Consider the following 25,206-nt stretch of genomic DNA (forward strand, 5'->3'; position numbering starts at 1 on the left):
GTCTCAGAGGGAGTAAATCTGTGGCCCCCAAGGGTGGTGGAGACAAGGAAAGTCAAAGATAGCATAAAAGCAAAAGAGAGAGTTCATAGTGTAACAAAACGTAACATCAAGTTAGAGGTTGGGAAGCTTTTATAAACCAACAGCAGGCAACTATAAATGCCATAAGGAGAGAAAAGATTAAATATGAATGGTCTAGCCAATGGTATAAAAGAGGATACCAATATTTTTTGTTCAGATAAATAAAGAGCAGAAGAGAAGTGAAAGTGGATATTGGGCTGCTGGAAAAGGACATTAGAGAGGTAGTAATGGGAGACAAAGAAATGATGGTCCTCATCAGTCCATGCAATCTGTGCTCTATCAGATTACATGGACTGAAAAGGGCACAAACTTACAAACTGTAGCAGTTCCAATGAGTAGAAACCTTCTACCCTCCCGGAGATGACATTTATCCATATACAGCACCTGTATCATAAAACCAGCAACTTTGCTGTTGCTTTCAGTCAGCAACCTGAATTAACATCATTCCTGCTTAGATGTTGCAATCTGCAGTAGGGTTTTGTATACCCTTAGCAGCTTAACATTCTTATTGAAAGCTATTGAGTACTTATAGGAGCAGACTGAAAGATCACACAGATTTAGTGTTCAAAATAAGGGGCGATTTATTAAACACTGGTGCGCATCAGGAGACCAGTCAAAGCTGCACTACTTGAGCATGAATTTGCTAGAGTTTATACATTCGCAGTTGATGGGATTACCGGTAAACCTACATTTTAAAAACAGAATGGGGGCAAGAGGAAGATTTAATCAAGTAATGGACGAGGTCCTGATTACAGAGTGAAGTGATTGTTCACAGGTCTAAAGTAAATTCATTTTTCTATTACATCAATAGGTGTGCACTATAATCTAATTAACAAACCCCGGAACGTTGAAACATCACTGATTGCCACATTATAACCAGTCAGTCTGCATTGCACCCAGCATTGTAATATGCCCATGCTGATGTTATGACGTAGTAGATATTGTTCACTAAAGTATATTTCAGAAAGGTTTCATTATTAACTGGAATATGAACAGGAAACCATTATCATATGTAACAAAACCACATTCCAAAAGGCTTCTTCATACAACCTCCTCTGGACATGCCCTATGATTTCCCCCTTTGGTGACAATGCATCGACCACCCTTCTCTTGGACTTGTTTAACTTGATTGTGTTGACCTGCTGATTGCTTAGAGATATCCAAGTTCCCTCAGGGTATTTTCCAACATTATACACCCTCACAAGACAGCACATCCAATCGTCATCGTGTTGGGGAATGTGGAGACTGCTGCAGTACACAGCAGATTCCTCTCATTTTTGCAGCCTCCCAGACCTGATCAGTCAGAGTGAGGTCTCAAATGTGGCATGCAGGGGCAGCTTCACCCACCCATTCTTTCAGCTGGTTATCTGATATTCAGATCAGGAATCTGTGTCCTTCTAACTGCAGAATATTTGTCCTGATTATAGATAAAAGCCAGGCAGTATATGTTGTACAGACTGCATTTTTATCATGAAGTTGGGAGTTATTGTTCACTCTATCAATAACCTCGTTAGCTATATCTTATAATGGCTGTAATAACTGGGTATTTTCCAAATCCACTTCTGCACCTTGCTTCCCTATTCTATTAGTACATCCCAAGTCATAATAATTTTGTTTTATAATCCCCTTCAACTTCCGACGAGTGAATTGATTTCCGTATTTATTTCTGTTATATCTAAAATATTGACTGTGAAGACCCAGGGTGAATAACCAGTTCCTAACAACTCTGTCATGTTCCTTTTCCTTTTCCGCCTCTCTGCTCTAAACTCATAGAGAAACTTGTGTATAGAGTAAATGTTGGAAATGGTGATTCATACTGTCTCCGCAAAAGCTGGGGAGTGGTAAAGCAATCAAGATAAAGACTATCTGCGCGTGTCTGTAGTTGGGTACTGGATTAATTCTTTCACATGAGTCTTTCAATACTAACCCAATAGCCCCAGTGTCCCTCTGGCCCTCACTACACTGTGGTGCTGTTGTGGTAACATGGGATCCCGGAGTGATCGATTCTCAAAAAGAGCAGACTTGTCACGTTACCGTACAAGTTTCGTTGCCACACTCAGTGTGAATGGTTTGATAGTCCTGTGTCTCAGCATGACAAATATAAACATGAGAACTCCTCTCGCACACTCCCACTCTCCACCGGATGTCCGTCAAGCGCTGTGCAGTTTCAAATGTCCATTTCACAGTACCGCCTACTATCGTGTCCCCCATGTTGAAACAAGTATCATTGGTACTATATACCATTGGTATACCCCACAGCCGGTCTTTCTTCATTATTTCCTCCGTTTACAGTTTGCTCTCCAGAGACAGATCAAAAGATTAAATTTATTCTAATTCTTCTGAGCGTAGTCAGGTTCCATGTGTACTGTTCCTGTAGAAATATGTTTCTACATATAGAAATAAATCATTCCTGCCCAAGGTAACTTTACAGGTGGGACCAGTATTTCCACTTTGGCATTCCCTTGGTGTCCACCAGGGTACGTGTTTCTCCAGTCAAGATCACCATTAATGGTCCTATCCATCTGGGTTGTAGTCTTGGTTTTGCAGGTACAACTTTAACCATTACCTTACCTCCCACTTCTGGCAGGTTCCCCTTCACTTGGGCATTCTTGTACTCCCAGTCCCACACTCGCTATCAATGACTTCCCCTTTTAGACCATGCAGATGAACATCCAACTCCTGTACAAAATGGGTTACCACTGCAGCTCTCCGGTCCTCCCCGATCACATCCTCTGGTGGTCGCATAGCGACCCTGTCATCAATTCAAAAGGAATAAATCCTAGCCCATGAGCAGGGCTCGCTCGTAGTTTCATCAGCACTGCTGGTAGGACCCTAGACCAGATTTCCCCAGCTCCCATTGCGGCCTTTGTTAGGCTCCCTATTAGGGTGCGATTCATTTTCTCAGGTATGCCAGAGCTCTGAAGTTGGTCAGTATGGAATGTGAAACTTTTGTTTGGCTCCTAACAGCATGCAAGCCCTCTTGATTGCCTTCTCAATAAAGTTTATCCCCTGATCTGAATAAAGGCTGGCCAGTACTCCCCACCCGGGTATCACCACTTCAGCTAGCACATGGGCTACCATCTCGGCAGAGCAATCCCGATGTGGGAATGTTTCCATCCACCTGGTAAAGTGACTGACAAGCACCAAACAATACCATTTACACCTAGACTGGGCTGATGGCACAGACAAGTCCATCTGAAGTTACTCCCATAGACCCTCAGGCCATGGCTGATGGCCTAGTTAGATTTTAATTGCTTTTCCTGTGTCACACTGGGCACATGTTATCCACTCCTAGCAGAATTTAGCAATATTTCTCCTCATTCCTGGCCATCACCAGCAATTTCTAGCTGGGCCCTCATCTTATCCCGTCCTATGTATGTGAATTAAACCATGATAGCTTCTCAACAAAATATGTCTGATGCACTCTGGAACTACCACATGGTCACTTTGTCACCGTATCCCATCTTCCTTCTTATTGAACTGCTCCTGCTTGTTCCCAAATCCGCTTTTCCTCTGAAGGCCCTCCCCCTCTTGTACTGCCTTTAAAATTTTACTCCTTCGCCTTTCTGATCATCACTGCCTCGACTAGAACTGGACCAGATACCCCCACAAATGCCTTCAGCACATGCATTTCCCTTTCACTCAGGGGTATCTACCCTTCTGTGCACCTTAATCTTTATGACTATCACTTCCGGGGCAGGTTAGCAGTTTCAGCTAATTCCTTCACCATTTCTTCATGATGTCTGTGCCATCCTGATGAGATCACACACCCTCATCTTGCCCAAGCTGCCACATAATCATGTACAACCCCAAATCTGTAACTACTGTCTGTGAAAATGTTCACCCTCTGTCCTTTAACTAATATAAGGTCACTGTTGGCATTTTTAGTTCTGCTGCTCTTCCTGACCTGTGGCCTGGGAGTTTTCCTCCTGTCATTAGGTTCCCTCCTTAATCCACAACAGGCTATCCCATTCATGGACTACCATCATGATACTTGCGAGACTCATCTACTAAAACTGTCAACACATCACTTCTCTCTGACTCCGCAGGCTCCTGCATTTGCTCCATGCACCTATCAGGATGAAGGGTCTCGGCCTGAAACGTCGACTGTACCTCTTCCTAGAGATGCTGCCTGGCCTGCTGTGTTCACCAGCAGCTTTGATGTGTGTTACTTGGAGTACTGTGTCCAGTTCTGGTCACCTCACTATAGGAAGGATGCGGATGTATTGGAAAGGGTACAGAGGAGATTTACAAGGATGCTGCCTGGTTTAGAGAGTATGCATTATGATCAGAGATTAAGGGAGCTAGGGCTTTACTCTTTGAAGAGAAGGAGGATGAGAGGAGACATGATAGAGGTGTACAAGATAATAAGAGGAATAGATAGAGTGGACAGCCGGCACCTCTTCTCCAGGGCACCACTGCTCAGTACAAGGGGATATGGCTTTAAGGTAAGGGGTGGGAAGTTCAAGGGGGATATTAGAGGAAGATTTTTTACTCAGACAGTGGTTGGTGCGTGGAATGCACTGCCTGAGTCAGTGGTGGAGGCAGATAGACTAGTGAAATTTAAGAGACTACTAGATAGGTATATGGAGGAATTTAAGGTGGGGGGGGGTTATATAGGAGGCAGGGTATAAGGGTCGGCACAACATTGTGGGCCGAAGGGCCTGTACTGTACTGTACTGTTCTATGTTCTATGTATAAGACTCTCCCTCAGAACCGTCACTGCAGCTAGGGTTTGCTTTCATTGCGAAAAGGCCTGATCATACTCTGGTGTCCATTCACCTGTTCTTTGAAGAACACAGGACCTGTTCTTTGTCCTGTTTCCCTCCTCTTATGAGAGCTTACAGAGGTTATATGAACTCAACAAAACTGCAACAGTTATTTAGGAGCCTTAAAGTCTGACAGATTCCCTTCATTGTCTACAGGCAGGGATTTTCAGAATTGCTTCTTTATGTTTCTTGGATATCACTTTCTCATCCTGGCTAACCTTGTGTCCCAAATACACTACTTCAGACGGTCCAGACTTCACCTTCGAGGGATTTACCTACAGACCTGCACTTTTGATCATCTGTTAAGTTCTCGAAACTATCCCGATCTGCTTTCTCTCCCAGAGATGCAATTAGAATATCACCCGCATATTGCAGAACACTGATACTGGCACCCACCGAGGGAATGTGGGCGATTATTTTAGCCATGCATCATTGGAAAATTGTGGGGCTGTGATGGAAATCCTGAGGCAGCCTTGTCCAGGTACACTGCTAACCCCAGACGGTAAAAGCTAACTTATCCTGACTATTGGGATGTACTGGAATTGACCAAAAATCATTTGCAAAATCTAGCACAGTAACAAGTATCCTTTTCCAGCCTCGGGCCATTCAAAATGATAGGTAGGTTCGCCGCTACAGGATATTCTTGAGTGGCGTATTTGTTCAGTGAGGTATAACCAGTAAGATTTCTTTGGCTTAGGTCTGGCCAGATCGGGGAACTCTTATGGGAAATGGTTGGTCGGATCATTCCTTGGTGCTGTAGTTCTGTGGCTATCTTTATCACTGCAGCCTCTGTTTCAGGTTTAATAGGATTCTATCTATGAGGCGCATAAGATGGGCCTTCTATCTGAACTGGTGTGACATTAACAAGACCACAATTTGTAACTGGCCCACACCCAGAGGTATGTTTTTGCAGTAATAACACACACTCACGCCACTGTCCATTCAGCCTTTAAGATTGTGAGTCGTGATATATTGTATATAAAACATCGCAGTCTCCTTCTGCCACCAAGTCTTGATTCCCCAAATAATCTCCCTTGTACCTGCCTTGATTACAGCCTCCGGGCATTCCAATAGATCTATTCCCCAAACAGTACCTTCATGATTGTTGCAAACCCTAATACAGACTGTGGTACTCATGTCCTGGATCTGTCTTGGACCTTACTTGAGTGTGCACAGATCCTCCTCCCACCCACACCACCATTGTAATTTTATCGATATGTTACCGATATTGAGGCCAGGGTATCAACCAATATAGTGAACTGCTGGCCCCCTAATAGCGCATTGATGAATATTCTGGGGTCCCCACCCTTGTCACCAAGGACAGTTACTAGTCATTTCATCAGGAATCATATTAACTCCTTTGCGGAGATCTGGAATACAGGTTTCATTGTGCTACCGCTCAAACCAAAGGTGGGGATTCTTATCTTGCTGTGTGCACGATCATCTCGCTTCTCCTCCACCTTTCAACCAACACATGCTCTGTTTTCCCACAGGAACTTCACTTAACTTGGCCTTTTCCCCTGTCCTTACAGTCCTGGGTTATATGCCCTCTTCCACCTCAGCTGAAACATTCAACATCGCCTTATCTGTCCTGTTTTACATCTGCCACCATGGATGCACATTCTCCTGTTTTTCCCCTCTCTGCTTCTGCTGTCATTGCCTAGTTAAGTAGTTGATTCAATGGGTAGCCCCATTTTCATTATCTGGGTCAGAAGTGGGTCATTTTTCAGAAGTTGAAGGAAGACACTATCATCCTGTTTAGACCACTTAGGTCACTATGTTGCTCCTATGCCTGATATTTTCACTCAGCATAATCCTCGATTTTCTCTTTTGGATCTTGCTTAATTAAAGTAATCCTGGTCCAACTCATCCGTCCTTTACCTATCACATCCTTTTCTGCCTCAGTAAAGTGCCCCGGTTTGTCCTGTGGAGATGTGCTTCTTCCTTTATGCCAATTTCTATGTTGGATATGGTCAGGTAACGTAGTCCAGACCTGCCTGGATAACTTAGCCTTTAAAAGGATGAGTATATCATCAAGGGTCAGATGGTGAGTCTCACTTACTTCTTCGATCTTTTGCCAGAAAAGCACATTGTCATCATTATACTTGATAGGTGGTAATTAAAATCATAAAACTATAAATCACGGGAGCAGAATTAGGCCGTACAGCCTATCGAGTCTGCTCCACCATTCTATCACGACTGATTTAATTATTCCCTTTTATCCCATTCTCCTGCCTCCCCCTCCCCCAATAATTTTTGATGCCTTGATTAATCAAGAATTTTTCAACCTCCACCTTCAATATACCCAGTGAACTGGCCTGCACATCTGTCTATGGCAGTGAATTCCACCAATTCACCGCCCTCTGGCTAAAGAAATTTTTCTTCATCTTTGCTCTAAATAGACATCTCTCAATTCTGAGGCTGTGCCCTCTGGTCTTAGACTCCCCCATTAAAGGAAACATCCTCTCCACATCCAATATTCAATAGGTTTCAGTGAGCTCTCTCTTCATTCTTCTAAACACCAGTCACTATCAAACCACAGCCATCAAACGTTCCTCATACATTAAACCTTTCATTCCTGAGATCATTCTCGTTAACCTCCTCCGGACCAACTCCAATGCCAAGCACAACTTTCTTGGGTAAGAGGCCCAAAACTGCTCACAATACTCCGTACGGTCTGATTAATTCCTTATAAATCCTCAGAATTTAGAGAATCCTACATGAGGACTGCCAAGTCCCTTTGCACCTCTGATTTTTTAAATTTTCTCCCCGTTTAGAAAATAGTCTGCACTTTTATTCCTTCTGCCAAAGTGCATGACCATGCACTTCCTTATTAATATATTACATCTGCCAATTCCTCGCGCATTCCCCCAATCTGCCTAAGTTCTTCTGCAGACACCTTGCTTCCTTAGCACACCTGCCCCTCACTTATCTTTGTATCACCTGCAAACTTGTCCACAAAGCCATTAATTTCTTCATCCAAATCATTTGACATATAATGCTGTTAAATTCATTTAGCAACATCTGGTTCTCTGTTGCTGCGAAAGGTTCTTCCACCCTAGATTCTGTAGCGCTATTCCCTACAGTCTTCCCGATGACCCAGAGTCACGCTAGTTCTGAGGCATCCGCTGCTGCCTTGTCTTAAGGTGGAAGCTGTGAATCTTTATTATGAATCCCATAATCAGCAGTTGCATGAGCCAAATCATGTTCTACATCATGAATCTACATCATGTTCTGGGAGTGCATGTGGGATTACACTATTTACCATTTGCCCCAGCATCGGGGGGCTTTGAGCTTGTTTGGTGATCACTATTTTATCACTATTGCACAATAATGATGTTACTATTATTATGGCCTTTTTATATTGGCCCTTCTCTTGCCCCTTCCACCAAGCAATCTGTTCAGGATTGTTGCCTCTCTGTTGCAACCTTCCTTACCGTTCTTGATGTCAACTCATGATTATAGTGTGCTACTGTTTGTATGAGGGATCCTTCTGATTCCCACACTACTTCCATGGTTTCCTCTGGCTTCCATTTGGCCATACCCTACACTGTCTGCAATTCTAGCTCCCTAAACCTATGTCTCAAATAAAGCTGGTTAGTCAGTCGATTTTCCAAAACAATTGCACTCTGTAACCACCTAGTCTTCACTCATCAGTTACCCACCTTACAGTGTCTCTAATTCCAGCTCCCGAGCCTATTTCTCAAATAAGGTTGGTTAGGCAACCAATTTCCCAAATCAATTACAGCCACCAGTTGCCCAGACACTCCAGTCCCCTGTTCTCTGACACCAAACTCTACACCTTCCAAGGTCTCTTCTTTACCAACAATTTATAGTTGCCATTTACCCTGGGGTTATCCCCTAACCTAATAGGATGATATCTCAAACATGCTCACCTAATCAGGAGCCTTAGAGTCAGTTGCGATCCAGTGGAGTAGCCTGCTCGCCAATTGTAGGAGCAAACTGAAAGATCACACAGTGTTGGGGTTTGAAATAATGGGAAAGTTCTAAAAAACTGATATGCATCAGGAGACCAGTCAAAGCTGATCTACCTGAGCATGAATTTGGTAGACCTTTACATTCTCAGTAGATGAGATTACCAGCAAAGCTACATTTTGATAACAGAATGGTGTCTACAGGAAGACTTAATCAAGTAATGGACAAGGTCCTGATTACAGAGTAAAATGATTCCCCACATGTCTAACAGTGAATCTATTACAAAAATGGGTGCACTCTATAACATAATTAACAAAACTCCTGAACGTTAGCCATTACCCCTGCTGTATTCCCTGTCTCTACTTCTGAACTTTGTCTGTGGTTCCCTGCTGCTGCATTAGCACAATCCACATCTCTACTTACTAATCACTAGCCCTCACCATTCTTTCAACAACAATACTCCTCCATTGCATTGCACCATCGACATTCCAGCCACTTAGATAACACAGAGGTGGGGTACTAGCAGAGGTAAAAGCCCATGAGAAACAGAACACATTGGAACGTAGAAGATAGTCAGTCAACTTTTATGTGCAATGTGGCATGATGTTTCTAAATGTGATTTGGAATCTCTTGCTTTTGTGATGGGTCGCATGCCTGCATTGAATTTTAGCAGAGACTGTGATAGTCAGTGGAGGAGATGCCCAAGTGCTGTGAACGAGGAAATTAACCATATATTTATCGCTATCGTACTCAACTACACTGAAAACTAAGGCAGAAGAGAAAGTAATGAAGTGGCAAATGCTAGAATTTGAAACAAATCACTTTGTTTAGTACATTCCATTCAGTGTACACTGTATGGTGTCTTCTACATTTTCAATTTCAAGTTGAAGTTTATTGTCATTTAACTGTACACATATATACCGCCAAAAAAGGTAAAGTTCCTCCGGACCAAGGTGCCCAACGCAGTACATGAACTCCACACATAACGCATAAAGTAATATTACCACGAATAAATTAACAAATAACAAGGTGCATATATGATACAAGTTAAAACTTAAACTGTAAAATGCTACTGGTTCTTTATACATGCTGATACCTGGATGGTGTCAGGGAGTTCAGTTGTCTTATGGCCTTGGGAAAGTAGCTGCTTCCCATCCTAACAGGTTTGTCCTAATGCTATGTTATGTCCTGCATGATGGTAGGGTGTTATAACACATATTGGGTATTTTTGCAGAGTGCCTGCACTCATTTGGCAAGAGTGACCCTGAGCTTCTGGTTGTCTGCCATTTTAATTCACCATTCCACTCCCATTTCTACATCACCCCATATTGTTAGAACAAACTCCCATAAGCTTATGAAACAACACTTCTCTTCTTGGCTGGACACATTGTAGTCTGCAAGGATATTGCTGAATTCTCTAATTTCAGATAACTTGGTCTGTCTTTCTGATTACATTAGGACTTGCCATTTGTAGTTGCTATTCCTCTCTACTCACGCAAAACCAGGTGGGAGGGGATAATGAACCTAGATAATTAATTATCTAGTTTCAGGTTAGCCATACCCCCATGTTCCTTTCACACTCCAATGTTCCTCCTTTCTTTCCCCACTCCATTATCTAGATTCATTATTCCCTCCCACCTGGTTTTGTGTGATAGAGTCATAGAGAACCACAGCACAGAAACAAGCCCTTCAGCCCATCTAGTTCATGGAGAATTTGTTATTCTACCTAGTCCCATCTGGGACATAGCTTTCAATACTCCTCCCCGCTATGACCTTTTCCAAACTTCTTTTAAATATTGAAATCAAACTTGCATCCACATCTTTTGCTGGAAATCCATTTCACATTCTTACCACCCTCTAAGGGAAGTTCTCAATCAGATTCAACTTAAATATTTCACCTTTCACCATTAACCTATTTTCCTCTAATTCTAGTCTCACCTCAACTCAGGGGAAAACACACACACAAAATGATGGAGGAACTGAACAGGTCAGGCAACATACTTGAGGAGAAATAAGCAGTCAATATTGTAGACAGTCTTTCCCTATAATTCAAGTCCTCAAGTCCTGGCAACATCTATGTATATTTTCTCTGGACTCTTTCAATGATATCTTTCCTGTAGGTAGGTGAACAGAAATGCAAACAATACTCCAAATTAGGTCTCACCAACTTTTTATTCAACTTCAACATAACATCCCAACTCCTGTACTAAATACACTGATTAATGAAGGCCAGTGTACCAAAAGCTCTCCTTACAAACTGTGATGCCACTTTCAAGGAATTACAGATTTGTATTCTCAGATTCCTTTGTTCTATCACACTCAGAATCAGAATTAGGTTTAATATCACTGGCATATGTCATGAAATTTGTTGTTTTGTGGCAGTAGTACATGGCAATACATGATCAACTATAAATTACAATAAGAAGTATCAATAAGAAAGTAATTAAATAAGTTGGGCAGAAAAAATGCTGATGGATTCATGGATTCATTGTCCATTCAGGAATCTGATGGGGTAGGGGAAGAACTGCTCCTGAAATGTTCAGAGTGTCCTCAGGCTCTTTTCCATGTACATTTTGGCCAGAATGTCCTAGAAGTGGCAAATCAGCATACTGGCCATCTATTCTATCCCAATTTTCTTTACAGCACGACTTTCTTCACATGATTTGCTGGCTTTTGTTGCACATTAGTTTTATATTCAGAAAATATTTAGTGTAAAGCTTAGTTGACATTTGAAGTGATATAGAAGCAGTCAACGGGAAGCCTACAACTTATGATAGTTCAGTCTCCTCACATAGGGATGCAGTAATCACTCTCACAAATTTGATGGTAACTTCAAGTTTATTGCTTGTAAGAAGAGGACTTATAAAACATCAAAAATTCGAAGTATATTTATCATCAATGTATGTATGCAGTATACAACCCTGAGATTCGTCTTCCCCACATACAGCCCCGAAACAAAGAAAAACAATGGAACACATGCAAGGAGAAATTTCAAACACCCCCAATGCAAAAAAAAACAAATCCTTCAAATGGCAACAAAAAAAAGCAAAAAACATAGAATATAGAACACAAAATCAAAATGAGTGTAGGCATTTCAGTTTAGCTCAGTGTCCATGACGTGCAAGCCACCCTGATTCAAAATCGCCCTAAATAGCAAGAAAAAAGAATGATCGTTGTGGCTATCCCTCGAAGTTGAGGATGATGGTCTTCGTTCTGTTGATCTACTTATGGGCTCTCAAGTGGCTTATGAGTCCAATCTTGGCTTTGAATGTTCTTCCGCATTCAGGACAGGTAGTTCCAGATGGCAGATTGGGCTTTGGTTGTTGCTGCCTCTCTTTCCATTTTCTTCTCTTTCCTTCTAATTCTGCACGTCTGTAGGCTTCGAAAGTTGTTGTTCCTTCTTGGATGATGGCTTGCTAGAGTTTCCTGTCCTTGGCATTGGTTTCCTAACTGTTGTTGTCGATGTTACTTTTCTTCATGTTGGCTTTTAAGACATCTTTGAATCTCTTCTGTTGTCCGCCTCTTTTACGTTTGCCTTCCTTAAGCTGGGAGAGAAGATTTGTTTCGGCAGACGTTCGCCTTTCATCCGAACAATATGACCGCTCCATCTTAGGTGGTTCTTGATGACATAGGCTTCAACGCTTGTTGTTTTTGCTTCATATAACATGCTGATGTTGGTTCTTTTATCTTCCCAGCTGATATTTAAGATGTTTTGAAGACAACGTTAATGGAACTTTTCAAGTGCCTTCACAAGAAACACATTATAACATGAACCACTGAGTCCAATCTAAAAACCATGTCAATTAGACCTCGCCCAAAACCCAGGACTCTGGCAGCATCCACTGACAGCACTGAGGGAGTGAAAGACGATTCATACACAGACAACTTCCTCTGGCAGCAGTGAGCGAGAGGCTGGTAGATGGTGCTGAGCACCTGCTCTCCTTCTGCACTTGCCTTAATGATCAACCACTGTCACCGGTGTTGTTGATCTGTTCTTGTGATGGACATTCACTTTCCAAGGCCCAAGGGGCTTCTTATGATCCTCAGCTTTCCAGCATAGCAGCATGGCCTTTCCCAAGGGTCAGAGCTGTTTTAAACTTCGAACTAATATATCTTGCTCAGCTTCTTGTTGTAAACAAATAAACAGTGAGGTCTTGTAGGCCCATACTTAATCAACATAAGACAATGAGGTTATATTAATTGGCCTGTTTCAAACCATATGGCACCGGCAAAATTATTTGCATCATTGTGACTGAGTTCAAAGAAACTTGCAGACCAGAATGATTTTGTCATTTACCACATGAAATATTGTCATGTGTATTGCTGACCTACCTAGAGATGGGATATTTGTGTACTCAGAGAGTCAGCCCTCACGGCATTAATTCTGGGTGTCTGGGATCTCTGACTCCAGAAGCTTTAAGACCATTTGTGTAAATTATGTTGTCCCAGTAGAGATATTGGAAAAACATCACATGCAGATAATGTCAATTTGCAGCAAAACAGTATAAACTGGGGATTATGTGTAAAGACAAAAATAAATGGAACTCATTCCTCAATGTTTGGTCTCTGTGATGGATAACTCATTCATCTGCACCTTATGGGTATGTTCTTTTAGTTCATAAGAAATGTACCTATATTTGGAAATCCCTTGAGGTTTTTAAAACTTTTTAAATTTGGTTATCTTTTATAAATCAGAAATCCCCTGCGAGTTTTAAAAGTGTGTTGAGAACTATTTGTCTAATTTTAAATGTGTATCATTAAAAAGAAAATAAACTGCATTTAAACTACTTGGTTACTGGATATCTCTTCATTCAAAGCTCAAAGCAAATATATTATCAAAATACATATACATCACCGTATTAAGCTCCGGGATGCATTTTCACACCAGCATTCACCGTAAATACAAAGCAGCACAGTAGAATCAATGAAATACTGAACATAACAAGACAGACAAGCAACTAACGTGAAAAAGACAATGAACTATGCAAAATCAAAAAGACAATAGAAAAGAAAAAAACAATAATAAGAAATAAGCAATAAATATTGAGACATGAGAGGAAGATTTCTTGAAAGTAAGTCAATACATTCTGGGAACATTTCAGGTTGTGAGTTGATGAAGCTGAGTGAAGTTTTCAACTCTGCTTCAAGAGCCTGATGGTTGAGGAATGATAACTGTTCATGAATCTGGTAGCATGGGTCCTGAGGCTCCTGTACCTCCTTCCTGATGGCAGCAGCAAGAAGGGAGCATGGCCTGAATGGTGGAAGTCCTTGATGGATCATGCTTTCCTGGGACAGGGCACGATGTAGATGTCCGTAATGGTGGGGAGGGCTTTACCCATGTATCCATTACTTATTGTAGGTTCTTCCTTTCAAGGGCACTGGTGGTTCCATAGCAGGTCATGATGCAACCAGTCAATACTCTCCACCACACATCTACGGAAATTTGTCAAAGTTTAAGATGGCATACCAACTCCTCGCAAACTCCTAAGGAAATAGAGGTGCTGCTGTGCTTTCTTTCTAATTGCACTTACATATTTGGGCCCAGGATTGGTCCTCTGAAATAATAATACCAAGGAATTTGAAGTTGCTGACCCTCTCCACCTCTGATCCCCCAATGAGAACTGACTTATGGACCTCTGGGTTCTTCCTCCTGTAATCAATAATCAGATCCTTGGTCTTGCTGACATTGAGTGGAAGGTTATTGTTGTGGCACCATTCGGCCAGATTTTCAACTTCCCTCCTACATGCTGTTTCGGCAAATGACAGTGGTGTTGTCAGGCACTTACATATGGTATTGGAGCAGTGCTTAGCCTCAAAGTCATAAGTATAAAGTGAGTACGGCAGAGGGCTAAGTACGCAGCTTATTGTGCACCTGTGCTGATGGTAATTGTGGAGGTGATGGTAGGGAGGGGGGACCCACCGCTCAGGTAGTAGGCATTGGCAGCTTTGTCTTGCTGGAGAGACTAGATAGGGAAGTAAACTAGTCTTTAAAGGTTAGGTTGATAAAGTATAACCTCCCTAAAGTGAGGATACCCGTAGAAACCTATTTTTGATTAGATTAGATTAGATTAGATTATGAGGACACGCAGTCCTCTTTTATTGTCATTTAGTAATGCATGCATTAAGAAATGATACAATATTCCTCTGGTGTGATATCACAGAAACACATGACAGACCAAGACTGAAAAACTAACAGAAACCACATAATTATAACATATAGTTACAACAGTGCAAACAATACTGTAACTTGATGAAGAACAGGCCATGGGCACGATAAAAAAAGTTCAAAGTCTCTCGAAAGTCCCACATCTCACGCAGACGGAGAAGGAAGAAAACTCTCCCTGCCATGCCCGAGCACAGTCCGACTCTGAGTCGTCCGAAAACTTCGAGCCACCGACCAGCCCTCCGACACCGTGCACCGAGCATCATCTCTGCCGTGCACTTCGACTCCAGCCCCGGCCGCCGGCAGCAGGCAAAGCCGAGGATTTGGGGCCTTCCCTCCGGAGATTCTCGATCGCACAGTAGCAGCGGCAGTGAACTGGGCATTTCAGAAGTTTCTCCAGATGTTCCTCCGTGTTTCTCACGGCTGTCTCCATCAAATCAGGATTGTGCATGGCCCCTACTTAACAAATATGATATCATTTCAAAGGAGAGGCTACGGGCGCTGCATCGTGCCGCCATCTCCTCCTCCCGAGAGTTCATATTCACCTTTTGAGTACAAGGCTTTGTGGACAGTGAATCCAAAACCATTATATTTTAAGTCAGCAAACGAAGGTGCAGAAGATGGTAAATTTCCATGAGGAAGGTTCACTGAATCTCAGATGTGCTACAGAGGGAAACAGCCGGGATTTTGATCGATATGTGAACCCATTTCCCCCTCTAAGTATGCCCTGTTCTCCACACACTTGAGCACTTCTTAAGTTGTGAAGAATCTCTCATGAAAGCTGTCTGTATTAGAAGTGAAGCATCTAGTAATGCACCTAATCGTGGGAACGTATTGTTTGTATAGAAGCCTTGAAACAAACAAATACACCTTCTCCTGCCACTCCACTTGTAAAAAATGTCCAGAACCACCAGACGTTTAGAGTAATGCAGCATGATACAGTCCCTTCATCCCAACATGTCAATACTGACCACAGTGCCCACCCAGCTAGTTCCAGATTCCTGAGTTTAGCCCATATCTATGCAGATCTGCCTGCTCCACATGCCTATGCAAGTGCCTCTAAAATGATACCATTGTATCTGCCACGACCACTTCCTCAGGTAGCTGATTCCATATATTCACCACTCTCTGGGTGAAAAAAGTTGCCCCTCAGGTCATAGAACATAAAACATAGAGATCTACAGCACATTACAGACCATTTGGCCCACAATGTTGTGCAGACCATGCAATCTACTCTACAAACTACCTAGTTTCCCTACCACATAGCCCTCTATTTTTCTAAGCTCCATGTACCTATCTGAGAGTCTCTTAAAAGACCCTATTGTATCCGCTTCTACTACTGTCACAGGCAGTGCATTCCATGCACCTACCACTCTCTGTGTGAAAATCTTGCCTCTAACATACCCCTTGTACCCACTTCCAAGCACCTTAAAATTATGCCCCCTCGTGTTAGTCATTTCAGCCCTGGGAAAGAAAAAGCCTCTTGCTATCCATACGATCAAGGCCTCTCATCATCTTATACACCTCGATCAGATCACCTCTCATCTTCTGTTGTCCAAAGAGAAAAAGCCAAGTTCTCTCAGCCTATTCTCATAAATCATGCTCTCTAGTCCGGGCAACATCCTTGTAAATCTCCTCTGCACTCTCTCTATAGTGTCCACATCATTCTTGTAGTGAGGTGACCGGAATTGAACACAGTGCTCCAAGTGGTGCCTAACTAAGGTCTTATATAGTTTTAACATTACCTCACGGCTCTTAAACTCAATCCCATGGTTGATGAAGGCTATCACACCATCCACCTTCTTAACAACACTGTGAACCTGCGCAGTAGCTTTCAGTGCCATATGGACACAGATCCCAAGACCCAGCTGATCCTCCATACTGCTAAGAGTCTTACCATTAATATTATATTCTGTCTTCAAATTTGACCTACTGAAGGTTTCTTTTAAATCTTTCCCCTCTCACCCTAAACCAGGGATTCCCAGTCTTTTTAATGCCATGAAGCAAGAGTCCATGGACCCCAGGTTGGGAACACCTGCCCTTTATTTATAGGATTAGGAAGAAAACTGACCAGCAATTAAGTAATGACAACTTAAAACTGAAGAGTATCCAGACTTGCAAGGGTAAAAGAAGGCAAGAGCAGGAGCACTGGACTTCAATTTGACAGTTCCAATTTTCGTTTTGCACTCTCAATTACCCAACATTAGATTCCTACTCTGTTTACTTCTGGCAGGAATTTGCTACACCTGTGCCTATGCTTTTGCCAGTAAGTGCATATCACCCCCACAGGTGTGTGCATCGCAGGTGCCTTTTTGGAGGTCTAGCTGTAAGCACAGCATGGGCACCAAGGATCCAGGTTTTGTGCCCAAACAGCAGAGTCAATGTGTCGCTTCAACTTGTGTCTCAAATTTTACAATGAACATGTTCCAGCCCTTTAAATTCCTGGACTGAATTTTTATGTAGTAAAGTTGTATCCTGAAAGTCCATCTTTTGAGATAACTTTGCTTTCTACTAATCATACTTGTAAATACAACCTTTATTAAATAATAAAACCACGAACATGTCAAGACTAGTTGTTAAATGCAACTTCAAGTACATAAGTATATTATATTGTGTGCTGATGATTAAATTCCTGCTACCAGCATCAGAGCAGGAAAGGTTTATGTGTGATAATTATTGTCTGATTCTTTTCCTATTTTCACGTTTAGATTCATGGCATTTCGAAAACTGGTCCAGCTATCATTTTCCTTCTGCTTCCTGCAAAGTGTATTAGTAACCACTAGGGGGAAGGAGACTGCTAGACCTCTCAACTACTACACCATAGAGATTGACGAGGGAGAGGACACAGCCAGAGACGTGGCTAAAAGGAATGGCTTAGACTACATACTACCGGTCAGTGCAACTGTTTTAAATATTACATAGCACTTAAATATATTTTAAATGAAATTTTCAATGCTCTTGTGATATTTATTTGCATAAAGCAAGGTATTTCCTATAGCCAGAGTCACTGCTGTTAAAAGTATCATTGAGGATAAAGAATGATACTTCCACTGTTTAGGCTATTAAACAAAAATAGTGAATTTCAAGTTGTCAGATAATTTTTGCATGCCTTCATCTTTCTTTGACCTAACACACACTATATTTCAATAATTTAATTAATATCCTTGAAAAATATATTTTTTCTTCTTAATTGAATGTGCATGGAGTTTGAGATTAATTTCTATTAAAAAAGAGGATAGCTATGATGCCAGTTTTGTTAATCCCCATGAAGATAAATGCAAGGTGTTCCTTTTAGTGATTGGAGAGACGGTGGTAACTATTGAGATGTAGTACTTCATGCTTTATATTTCCAAAGCACAGTGACTATTTCCTCAATTCAGTGAAACAGCTGCCTCATTTATTTTCTGCCCTATTATTTTTAAGAAGTCGAAATAATGAATGAGAAAAGGTGAAACATGCGTATTGAGTGTGTTTGCTTCTCTGATTTCTTTTGCATTTTTGTTAAATAGTAAATGCACAGGCGTATGAGATGTGTTTTTATATAAGTTACCTTTTGCCATTTCCTTTATTTTATATTTTCCCTTTGTATGGGCTATATTTAGGAATCTCAAAGTATATTAGTTTTGGAAATAAAGGTTTAAAAATCATGTGAACAACCAAATATCAACCAGATATAAATAGAGATGTTTAAGGCATTTTATGATTCAGGCTTAAATTAGTTAGCCTGTTTTGCATGTAGAGAACAGATAATATAAAATGACTTTCTATGTGTTTTTATTTTTCATTTAAGGCAAAAGATGCCATACATAGTTAACCTTCTTGGACATTGCAAGTTCAACCTGTGTTGGTTATTTGACTGAGCTTGTCATTTCTGCTCCCAGAAGGTTAACATGCTAAAAAAAATCTAGCTGCAAGCTGGTAGGAATGACTCTTTGTGTTGCTAATTATCCCACTGCATAATTATTAATATCATGAGTGGGAACAGGAAACAAGCAGACACCAAATAGTTGAGAATCCTATGATTCTGGCAGGAAGCTAGCCTGCATTAATAAAATGTGCCTGTGCCATTATCACAGTAGATAGAAGTGTTCCTTGTTAAGGATCATTTATTAACTGAGATCATCTTTTAGTTTGCCTTGGGGTAATGACTAATGTCAATGGCAAATTTCACAGTTGTCTAGAGAAATGAATTAAATTTACAATAAAAAGCCCTTTGGCTTGTTGTACATGTTCATTTATTGGAGTAGTTGAACTAGAAGAACAGTAAGGCAACCAAGAACATGGGCTTAATTTTTGTTATGTATAATAGCGACCTTTCAGCTCTGTGTTGGAAGTTACATATTATGAGCCAGAGAATGGAATTTGAAGCATGAGCTATTAGTGGCTTCAGGTGAGGAGACCCAGAGAAATGTAGAATGCTGTTCTTTGGTAATGTGTTGCAGCTCTGAAGCAACAGGACTCTTGATTCTTATTAAATCATACCACGAACTCTGATTTAATTTTGTCAAAATCTAAAAGCACTGGAATGATCAAACTTACTGTGTAGTAAAACACAAATCAGTTGTATATTTGAGGATAATGCAGAATTTAGCTAATCAAGCAATATGTTTTGAAAAATGATCATGTTACAAACTCTGATAAAATAACTGTGTTTGAAAATCCTTGCCGAAGTTATTCCTTAATCCTTACATATTGTTCGGGTCAAATTTGACCCGTTTTGACATTTGACAGCAGTAAAACCACCCTAAATGCCATTTTTTTTAGCCGAAAGTTGATGACTTTTCCTAAAGTGACCCAAGATGCACAAAAATGAAAATATTTAAAAATTTTATACTTTTGTACAGGTGCCAGAAATTTTTGTACATTGATGCTGCTCCGGGTCAAATTTGACCTGTATCTATTGAAATGGATTTTAGATCTCTGAAACATTAATTAAGGATTAATCACCCATTTATTAATGTCAGATAGGCTATTTATACATTCTAAATAGATCTGTGGTTCAAAATTTGGTATAGACGCTTGTTATGAGGGGATTCTTGGGCTGGGTCAAAATTGACCCGGACCCTATGAAGGTATAGAATATGATCAGGTTGTCTGGGTTAAAGAAGTTTAATTTTCTGAAGCGTACAGTTGTATAGACAGTAAAAGTAGAATGAGTGAATACATTTTCACAATTCTATTTCACTTCATTACCAAATACTTTTGCATTTATTTTGAAACACATTTAGTCTCTCATTGTTTTTTTAATGATTATAATGAATATCTGCCAGAAGTATGACTTTAGATATTTGGATTTAGTCATACATTCTACAGTAATTCTGAATGAACAATACACAAAACAGTCTGAGGGCTTAATTGTATGGTACTTAGATCATGCAATATGATCCCCTTTTGATTTGAAATACACAAAATTTGTTCTGCAATCTCATAGATATGACTTCAGCAAGCAGCATCCAGAAAACTTAGAAAACTTGCTTTTTTCATAATAAATATGCTGGAAATTATTGTATTGAAACTAGCTGGAAGACATGGTTTATTCAAGCACACATCAAAGTTGCTGGTCCTGACAAAGGGTCTCGGCCCAAAACGTCTACTGTACATCTTCCTAGAGAAGCTGCCTGGCCTGCTGCGTTCACCAGCAACTTTGATGTGTGTTGTTGAATTTCCAGCATCTGCAGAGTTCCTCGTGTTTATGTTTATTCAAGCAGGCAGCTTGCTTCTTCTAAAGTTGCTACGAAGGCTTTGATTGTGTGGTGCAGAGTGGCTCAGAGTATCCAGAGTGGACACCTGGATAAGTGATCCAGGCAAACAGTGCGATTGGCATTGGGAGGAAGATTCAAATCAAACTCTAAAGGTCTTGATACAAAGAAACAACATGATTATAGATCTCACACGGATGATCAAAATTTGTGAAAATATCATTAGATCCCATTAACCACCAAATGCACCATTAGCCTTTTAAGGTGCTGCTATTGTCCAGCTATTAGCAATCTATGCCAATAAGGACCACAATGTCTCATCTAAGCATCTTGCATTATTTACTACTTCAGCAACCTGACGATCATATCTATTTCTGCTAGCTATCTTACTATAGTAGAAACATCAGCAGCCACAGTGCACGTCCGAAATTAATAACAACAGGTTTCTTTCCTTTTGAAAGTGAAGACAGCACAACTAATACGGAAGTCCAGCAGGAGCCAGATCAATCTATTGGTTCACCTTGGTGAAGAACAGAATATGATGTTTTAATCGGGCGGCCGGCAAAGGGAGGATTGTGGATGATCCTTACCCATATTCAGTATTGCTCCTCAGGTCCATTTCAAGTTAAGTCAAGTTGAGTTTATCGACTTGTGTACAAGTCCATTTGAGGTACAGGTGCAATGGAAAAGCTATTTGCAGTGGCATCACAGGTGCATTGGTTCAGACAACATACAGTGGCCACTTATGAGGTATCTCTTATATTGAATAAAGTGGCAAATGGTGTATGTTTGTGGTCTTCTGTTGCTTTAGCCCATATACTTCAAGGTTCGACATGTTGTGCATTCAAGGATGCTTTTCTGCGCACCACTATTTTAATGCATGGTTATTTGAGTTACTGTCATCTTCCTGTCAGCTAGAACCAGTCTGGCCATTCTTCTCTGACTCTCTCATTAACAAGACATTTTCACCCACAGGATTGCTGCTCACTGGATGTTTTATTTTTGTTTTTCACACCATTCTCGGTAAAATCTAGAGACTGTTGTGTGTGAAAATCTCGCAAGATAAGCAGTTTCTGAGATACTCAAACCACCCCAGCTAGCAACAACAACATTTCCTTCCCATTCTGATGTTTGGTCAGAATAAAAACTGAAGCTCTTGACGATGTCTGCATGTTTTTATGCATTGAGTTGCTGCTACATGATTGGCTGGTTAGATATTTGCATTAATGAACAGGTGTACAGGTGAACCTAACAAAGTGGCCATTGAGTGTACATTATACATAAATTATAAAAGACAGTAAAGAGAGGGAGAGAGAGAGAGAGGGAGAGAGAGAGAGAGAGTGAGAGAAAGATTATGCAAAAACAAGACATCAGTGCAAAGAAAAGACACAGTCAGAGACAAATCCATGCAAGAGGTGGACCATTGTGTTCCATTTGTGAAGTAGACTTAGATTGTGCAGGTTAGTTCATGAATCAGATGGTTTTGGTAAGGTAGCTGTTCCTAAACCTGATGATATGGGAATTGAGATTTCTGTACCTCTTGCCTGACAGTAGCAGGAAGGAGACCCAGATAGTGGAAATCCTTGACAACAGATGCTACCTTCTTGAAGCTGTGCTTCCTTTAGAATCTGTCAATGATCGGGGAGGGAATGGGACTGCACCCATGTTCCAATTACTTCTGCTCCACATGATTCAAGAACCATGTCTCTCTACTTGGCAATAATAATTTTGGTGTACTGTACTTTAAGTGATGCCTGATTGATGCGCACAGTGAAAGAGTTGCTACTTTGACAGACCTGCCTGGAAGCTGATACAAAGTATCAATAAGAATAAGAATATCATGCCTGGCTCCAAACTTCCATGTGGCATTATGGAGAACTTGGAGTATGTCAGTCCCAGGAAGAACATATAAAACACCACTGACTCACCAATGTCTCAGCTTCCATTTCAATTCAAGCAGAATATTTCCAAAAGAAGTTTATATCTAGAAGACTTCAAGTTTGACAAATATCCATTATCATCATCATCATTATGTGCCATGTCATATGATATGGGTGGTCATAGTCTTCCATCTGTCTTTAATCTGTAAAACTCTTCAAAACATTTGTCTGTCCATCCCTTGATGTAACCCATGAATGGCGCGCACCATCAACCATGAATTTTTCTTCCATCATTTTTTCCCACCACTGCAAGATGTTCGAGCTTCTCTTTGCTCAGTACATGTCTCAGAAATTCCAGCTGCCATATCCTGATTGATGATATCAGCTCTCTTCTTATTCCAGCTTTTTGTAACACTTCCTCATTTGTTACTCTGTTCATTCACGATATTTCATCACTCTTCTCAAAAACCATCTTTGAGCCTTCCCTCATTTTGCTTTGATATTGTTCAACATTTGCTCCATACGTTAGTGTGGAATGACCATAGCACCATACCTGACTGGCAGACAAGAGTACATGTGCTTGCAACACTGTGTGTCTGACAGAGTGATCAGCAACACTGGGACTCCACAGGGCTCCACAGTCTCCCTTTCCCTTCACCATTTACACCTCGGACTTCAACTACTGCACAGAGTCTTGGCATCTTCAGAAGTTTTCGGATGACACTGCCATAGTTGGATGCATCAGCAAGGGAGATGCGGCTGAGTACAGGGCTATGGTAGGAAACTTTGTCACATGGTGTGAGCAGAATTATCTGCAGCTTAATGTGAAAAAGACTAAGGAGCTGGTGGTAGACCTGAGGAGAGCTAAGGTACCGGTGACCCCTGTTTCCATCCAGGTGGTCACAGTGGACATGGTGGAGGATTACAAATAACTGGGAATATGAATTGACAATAGACTGGACTGGTCAAAGAACACTGAGGCTGTCTACAAGAAGGGTCAAAGCGGTCTCTATTTCCTGAGGAGACTGAGGTCCTTTAACATCTGCTTGACGGTGCTGAGGATGTTCTACGAGTCTGTGGTGGCTAGTACTATCATGTTTGCTGTTATGTGCTGGGGCAGCAGGCTGAGGGTAGCAGACACCAACAGAATCAACAAACTCATTCGTAAGGCCAGTGATGTTGTGGGGATGGAACTGGACTCTCTGACGGTGGTGTCTGAAAAGAGGATGCTGTCCAAGTTGCATGCCATCTTGGACAATGTCTCCCATCCACTACATAATTTATTGGTTGGGCACAGGAGTACATTCAGCCAGAGACTCATTCCACCGAGATGCAACACTGAGCGTCATAGGAAGTCATTCCTGCCTGTGGCCATCAAAATTTACAACTCCTCCCTTGGAGGGTCAGACATCCTGAGCCAATAGGCTGGTCCTGGACTTATTTCATAATTTACTGGGATAATTTACATATTACTATTTAACTATTTATGGTTCTATTACTATTTATTATTTATGGAGCAACTATAACGAAAACCAATTTCCCCCGGGATTAATAAAGTATGACTATGACTATGACTATGACTAACACCAAACATTGCACCCCTAGAAATTATGTTATTCTTTAGTATCTTGCTCAAATGCTTGAACATGCATTTAGCAATGCCGATCCTTCTAATTTCAACATCAGCTGTACTGTCAGGTGTTGGCTTGCTCCCTAAGTAATCAAGCTTCCATGTTTGTTTTATTGTTTCATTGGCTATTATCAGTTCCCATTTCTGTATTTCTTTCTTTTTTGTGACAACCATACGTTCCGTCTTCTTGCAGTTGATTGTCATTCCTCTCTTTGCACTTTCTTTGGTGACTTTATCTCATATTTCTTGGAGCTTCTCTTTCGAAATAGCTATCAGCACTGTGTTGTCTGTGTTTCCTAAACTGTTCAAATAGTATCCACTGGTTATCATGCCTGGAATACTGCTAATTTCTCCTAGAGCCTTCTTTGCATAAAGGTTGAATAGCTTGGGTGAGAAAAGACAATCCTGTCTGACTCTCCTCTTAACCTGGACAAAATCACTTGTCTCACTTGCAAATCTGACTCCTGCTCTTTGTTATCAATACAAACTTCTGATGATTCTGATATCTTTCCCATCGATGTCTAAGGGCTGAAGGATTTGTATAAGCTTCTCATGTATCACCTTATCAAAAGCTTTGGTATAATCAATGAAACACAGGTATAGATCTTTCTGGACCACAACGGCACGCTCACAAATCATTCTAAGAATGAAGATCGCAAATATTATTGGAACTTAACTCATTCAAGCCAGAGTTGAGAATTTCATCACCCCACTGATATTTGTAGTATGAGTGTTGGAAAGATGTTGGCTTGAGTCTCTTGTTGAAGGATTCTCATGTATGACTTGTTCTTCAAGCCACACAATTGCCTAGAAATAGGATCTATTAACACATGATTTTCATGCATATAACAGTTGCTTTGTACAAATTAGAGTGCACTGACAATCATTTCTGGGTCAATTTCTGACCACTGGGAAATTACCTTCAGCACTTCCCAGTACGAATCACCTTAGAGTGGCTGACATTTTCCTGACAGCTAATGATCCATAGGTTGTGAAGCATTTGCTTCTTCTGCTGTGGGCGGAAAAATTGAAGCTTCTGGGAGAAACCTAC

General features: G+C 41.1%; 1 protein-coding gene across 2 annotated transcripts in view; it reads left to right on the forward strand.

Annotated features, from left to right (window-relative positions):
* The window catches only part of LOC134349540 (PC3-like endoprotease variant B), a 797,797-nt gene that overhangs the window by 62,578 nt on the left and 710,013 nt on the right, over positions 1 to 25,206 (forward strand). For both annotated transcript variants that reach the window (XM_063054023.1, XM_063054024.1), the window contains exon 2: positions 17,655 to 17,838. In XM_063054023.1, the coding sequence (XP_062910093.1) occupies positions 17,659 to 17,838 (180 nt within the window). In that variant the 5' untranslated portion in view covers positions 17,655 to 17,658. The remainder of the gene's footprint in view (positions 1 to 17,654; positions 17,839 to 25,206) is intronic.

The sequence above is a fragment of the Mobula hypostoma genome, chromosome 7 (genome assembly GCF_963921235.1).
Source record: "Mobula hypostoma chromosome 7, sMobHyp1.1, whole genome shotgun sequence".
In the NCBI taxonomy this organism is placed as follows: Eukaryota; Metazoa; Chordata; class Chondrichthyes; order Myliobatiformes; family Myliobatidae; genus Mobula; species Mobula hypostoma.